The sequence below is a fragment of the Sinocyclocheilus anshuiensis genome, unplaced genomic scaffold (assembly GCF_001515605.1).
Source record: "Sinocyclocheilus anshuiensis isolate Anshui unplaced genomic scaffold, SAMN03320099.WGS_v1.1 scaffold1495, whole genome shotgun sequence".
Taxonomy (NCBI): Eukaryota; Metazoa; Chordata; class Actinopteri; order Cypriniformes; family Cyprinidae; genus Sinocyclocheilus; species Sinocyclocheilus anshuiensis.
The window spans coordinates 354,621-360,714 of NW_015558671.1; the positions used below are offsets into that span (position 1 = coordinate 354,621).

General features: G+C 36.5%; 1 protein-coding gene across 2 annotated transcripts in view; it reads right to left on the bottom strand.

Moving 5' to 3' along the window:
* Positions 1 to 6,094, bottom strand: part of LOC107681240 (whirlin-like) — a 56,014-nt gene that overhangs the window by 22,062 nt on the left and 27,858 nt on the right. For both annotated transcript variants that reach the window (XM_016477474.1, XM_016477473.1), the window contains exons 4-5: positions 2,276 to 2,484; positions 331 to 370 (exon numbers count right to left, since the gene is read on the bottom strand). In XM_016477474.1, coding sequence (XP_016332960.1) covers positions 331 to 370; positions 2,276 to 2,484 — 249 coding nt within the window. The remainder of the gene's footprint in view (positions 1 to 330; positions 371 to 2,275; positions 2,485 to 6,094) is intronic.

The following is a 6,094-nucleotide window of genomic DNA, read 5'->3' on the forward strand; positions in this document are numbered from 1 at the left end:
ACAATATACACATATTTTTTTTTTTTTTTTTACTATTACAGTGTGTTTACTCTGAGATAGCAGTGTTTATTCAATTTGCACACTAAAAAGCTTGATTGCTTTGATCTGTGGGTAAACACCAAAGGAATATAATGTGGAGCCAATACATTCCTATTTTCAATATCACACTGACCTTAATATCAGCTTTTTGTATTCTTATTTCTCAGACTCATTACTTGGAAGGAAAACCATAAAATGGCATATTAAATAGAACATTAACCCTGGATGCTTGAATGAAATGTAAACAATTCAAACAGGTTTGTATATGTAAATTGCATTTTTGTACCTTACCTTTCCTGAACTTCCTGCTCCAACATCAACAGGCAGAACACTGTTAGGAGAGATAGAGATTTTGTTAAGTAAAATGGAATGAATAAAATGAATAGTGCATAAACTAACAACTTTTATTATGACAAGACCCTCTGCAATACTTGTTTCTGATTGGTCAATCTCCAAGAGTCATTAAGTAGTCAGATATTTAACCACTGTCCATAGCACCATACTTTCACATCTCTCATATCACTCCATGGTTTCTCTTTTCATACCAACAAAAGAATAGCTCATTGTTACATATTGTGAATCAAAAAGTTTAGTCAACAGGGAAAAAACCCCTGTAACTCAGAATGGAGATTAATAATTAATACTGTAATACTAGTACAGTGTCATTTCACTGCTAAGCAAACTGGTTTTCTATTATAACATACTATTTTTCTTAGGAGAAGCTTAGAGCAGTAAGATTTCAAATCAAAATTTAATGTACAAGTAGCAATTTATTTGGCAAGTACCTTATAATAAGTGTTACGCTTCATATTAAGGTCTTGATCACTTTGAATGGGTTTATTTTGCGATGGCTGACTAATTATTTTATTTCCATATCATACAGTGTGCTCTTGTCGTGAGACTGACTTACTTATATAGTGGATACAAAAGAAAGTAATCAAAATGCATCTCAGAAGACAAGACTAATGAAGCATGGAACTAAAAGGCACCTTGCCGGATATCCAGGGGAGCACTTTAGAAATGAGCACACCCTCCAGAGATCCCAATCAGCCCATTTCCATTTGGGCCATTGAGAGAGCAAGATAGACGAGATCCCTGCTGTGAGTCATAGTGCTACTGTCATCCCACTAGCATGCCATAGATATATTTCAACCATCACTGCCTAAGGCACGTCATCTAACAATAGCATCTGCATCTAGCTTTAAAATCGTCTCACTGCTATATTTAGAAACTCTCTTTCAAACCCACTATCTGTATGACTAGATTCACTGACCTGAGAATAATTTAGTAAAAGAGTGTGGCCACAGCTGAATTTCAGATGAAAGCTGAAATATTGCATTAAGTGGAGCTATTACAGTAATGGAAAGAAATGGATTAATTTTCCAAATAATTGTCTAAATTACATTAGGTAAAGGATCATTAAACAGTGTTAGATCTAATTATTTTATTTCATAATCACCTATTAAAATGAGTGACTCTTAAGGCAGATTTCAGCATGCAGACAATATTGTAGTTATATCTTTTTTACATATGAAAGCGAGGGAAAAAACAACGAAAAACAACAACAACAAAAAAACGTTATTACATTTCTAACAAAAAGAAGGTGAAAGAAAGAGAAGAAAGCAAGTCAACTCGAATCTAAGGCAATCAAAGGTTTTGGCATACATAGGCAAGAAAAATCCTGTTCTTTTGGATATCTAAATTGTTCAGAACGCCACAAGATGAAATGGGTAAATTCCTGAGAAAATCCAAGTAATCTCACGTCTCTTTTAAAGTTGCAGAAGAGCTTTCAACAATATGACTCAAACATTTTTATTAAAATTTTTACAAGAGCACATTACAGTATCTGGTCAATGCCATCAACATTAATGTTATAGCTCTGTACTCTCATTGTATGTCAACAATTGTCTCATTTACAGTATGTCTGTCTTCCTGCCATTTATTTCTTGTAAGAAATTTTGGGAGAAACATCTCTGAAAAAGTTCATATTGTACATCCCGTGTGGCTCTGTGGCTCTATCAAAACATGGCACTTTTTCAGCCCGACACAGCAACGGTGTAATAGTTTGCAAATCTATTTGGTGATAAAATTCCATTTTGGTGGCGTATGAATGACATACTTCAAATGAATCACAACTAAGAACCTGAGCTCTGAAAGAAAGAGCTCAGGTGAGAACTACAGCTCTCTAAAAGAAAAACTCTTGTTTCCTTTTGGAAAAACTGTATTGAAGCTTTACCTCTGGGCGTTGCTATTGGCCGAGCTCTCAGCGATCTGTGCACTGGGAATCCATTTGGTCTCATCCACCACAGTCCGTGCGTGAGGCAGCCGGCCCACGTCTTTTATGGTCATCAGCATGTGGCGGGAATTCTTCAAGATCTGCACGGCCTCGTCGTGAGAAATGCTCCGGAAGCTACGTCCATTGACCTCCAGAATCTGATCCCCTACCTACAAAGATGGAGACAGAGAGACACTCCAAATGAGACTAAATGAAACGCAACAATGCCTGGCACAATAGCGCAGGGCCCACACACCACAGGAACCTGTTTGAAAGAGCTGCCAGCAAATTTACACGTAGAGATTTCAATTACGGCTGATAACTGATAAACAAGCTGTCCCTTCAGCGTGATTTGTACATGAAATCATTTAATCTGTATTGCCAGAGCATTTGCAAAGTGTGGCAGATAGACAGTTATGAATATCATCTGTCCCGTTTCCAAATTCCCTCAGTAACAGACTGACAGGAAGTGAGGGAGTAGACAATAAAGAGAAAGAGGAGCATTCACTGGAAATTATTCAGTTACAAGCTACAAATAAAAGAGCTCAATCTGTTCTCATTAAACCTACTCGGCCATAGCTGAATATTGGTGTGTTCTGCAAATCAATATAATGAACATAATTCATGAAAAACTCTCAGAACAGTGGGACAACAATCAGTGACTATAACACTGTTGTTTTACGGTGTCTAAATCATCTCGCATCTTAATATCTCATGTCATAAATCCATTAAAGGGATAGTTTACGCAAATGTTGAAATTCTATCATTATTTACTTACCCTCATGTCATTGCAAACCTGTACGCTGTTATTTTTGTAGTGACTTAAAGATGTGGTCACTATAAACAACTGTATGGAAAAAAACTGAATAAACATCCTTGAAAAAATTATCTTCTTTTGTTACATGGGAATAATGACAAAATTTTCATGGGTGAGCTATATACAGATGGATGAGGCTGCAATACTGTATATAAGGGTAATGATTCCATTTCAGGGATAAAGCAAGCACTAAACACATTATTTATGTAACTGTTCAGTGTAAATTTTTTCTAATCTAGTCTATAAAATAAATACCCTGCCAGCTTTTGTCTAAGCAAGACAAATTCTAAATGATGGATGGATGTTTTGTGAAATGATAGAGGGAGAAAGAACCAAAACAGAAAGGCCCAGGATTTTTACAGTGAGGAGGAAACTGCAAACTGCAAACCAGTGTTCAAATTGAAGAGCAGATTGTCCCCCTTTTAGACCCTCCTTAAAAAAAGACCTTGGATATTCCTGTTCCTTTCACTGGAAAAAAAATGTAATTATTGACATAACATGATTTTTGTTTGCCCAACATTTCTTCGATCACTGGTGCAAACCAAACCTTTTCCATTCCTCCTTTTGTTCTCCTCAGCAAAGGAGAAATAATAAAGAGAGATTAGTTATCGATGTGTGTCTGTTTCTTCCTCTCTTCATGCAGTGGAGTCAGCAGCCAGAACGCATTATAACTCACTAGTGTAGAGAGAGAGGAATAGTGAAAGAAAGACAGAGAGAGAGAGAGAGAGAGAGAGAGAGAGAGAGAGAGAGAGAGAGAGAGGGAGAGCGAGAGAGGATGATTTATAAGCTGCAGGAACTCAAGGATCCTTCATTTACTCAGAATGGAAACCACTGGCATTCTTCTACCAACCTTTCTTTACCTTTATCACGCTCTCCAATGCTCCGCATCCCTCTATTCTTTCCTGATTACTCCTCCACCCTCTGCACCATTACACCATTTTCTCCACCACTCTGTCATCCCTCCATCCCACTCCCCTCTAATAGCCCTCTACATGACTATATACTTTATTAATCCTTTGGGGACAATCAACACTAACATTAAACATGTAGCACACAAATGTATGAAAGCAAATGCAGTATTGTTAAACAGCTGAGAGAGCAAAACATTATAAATAAACACAATGAGACATGCATTACCTGTTCGTATGCATTACCAAGAATGGACTTAGACCGTTAACAGCACTAAAATATGACAAGCGTGCAATGGAATGTTAACTATACACACCCTGTGTGCATTAAAATGTAATGTATTAAGCCAAATGAAATAAAAAAAATTAAATAACAATAATAATTATTAATAATAATAACAATAATTAATAATAATAATAAATCTTACACCAGCTTAAGTTCTGCTTTAAAATACTTTTTAGAGACTACATCAATAATCAAACATTAAACAGTCACACTTATTATAAAATAAAGCATAAACACTTTTTAAAACACAAAAAGAAAAGAAAAGAATTAAAATGTATATAATTATTATAAATCTGGTACATCACCTACTGTATGTGAACTGACTATATACATCCACTAAAAATTGCCTTAAATAAATTGGATAAAATTACAAAAATGTCTCAGAAAATGCAACAATTCAGACATTTTTTCAGGGCCAGTCTATATGTTATATATAAAGCAACCATGTGTAAAATCAAACAAGCTTAATATTGCTTCATCCTCCTTTATGTACTCTAATAAATCCCTATACACAAATGGGATTTTCATGTGTGACTTATTATGAGAGCTTGGGTCTGTCCCAAATCAAGACTGAAACACCTTAAGGAGAAATAACTATGCTGGACTATAGACATGACCCAGATAAGCTCTTGTGAGACTTCTCACTAGGTCATTTTGTAGCTCTATTTCCATCCTCGGCCGCCTCTGGCTATCTCTTTGTGTTCTCCAGGTGGGTCTAAACGAAACAAATATAAAAGACTCAGACAAAGTTATTATACCGCAGGCAGGCTTCAGGCCCACTCCTTAAATATACAAACACTGCTCGCGCCTCGCACATCCATCTGTCAGCTTTAGTTGCACCGGACACCGGCAGTGGTGAGGCACAGATAAATGTGTCTGACGGACGTCCGCCACAGATCAAGGTGAGCCCAGCTCATCTCCGAGGGGAACGGACATTAATTAGGCCCAGTGTTGAGCTACGTAGATGGGACAGATGCCGAGCCATCAGTCAGTTTTACCTCCAGCGCAGCTGAAAGTTTAATCTACATGGCTCTGAGTTCAGCAGACAGGGAAAGGATTTTTGGGAAATGGTGGGGGTGGCTGCTTGAAGGGAAATGTGGTTCAGAAGAAAGGAATTATGGAATGAGTTCAAAGGCCAGGAGTTTTGCCAGAAGCTCTAACTAAAAAAGAGCTAGTAGGAGGATCCAAAACTTTGTGGAAAATGTGGTCTTCCACAGGAAGGAACACTGCTTTGTACTCCACACACACACACACACACACACACATATATTAATAGAACAAAAATATTCTATTTCAAACAAATGCTGTTCTGAAATTTCTAATCATCAAAGAATCCTGAAAAAAAAGTATCCTGGTTTCCACGAAAACATTAAGCAACAACTGTTTTCAACAATGTTGATAAGAAATATTACTTGAGCACCTAATCAGCAAATCAGCCATCATGTGAATAAAGTATACAGTTTAAAATATATTAAAATGCAAAACAGTTATTTTTAATTATAATCATATTTCACAATATTACGTTTTTTACTGTATCAAATAAATACTAGCTAAACATTTCTCTAAAAGTGGGTAGAAAAAAAGATTATTTTCCTTCAGGACAGTGACAAAATAAAATTAAACAGTGGCATTTGCTTCAGGATGTCAGGATTCTGGACTGTCTATGTTCTGTTTTGCTCCTGTTTCTTTTCTAGTGTTTCCTTATTTGGTCATGTTCCTGTCCTCGTTTAGTTTGATTATGTTCCATTGATGTCACCTGTGTTCCCGAT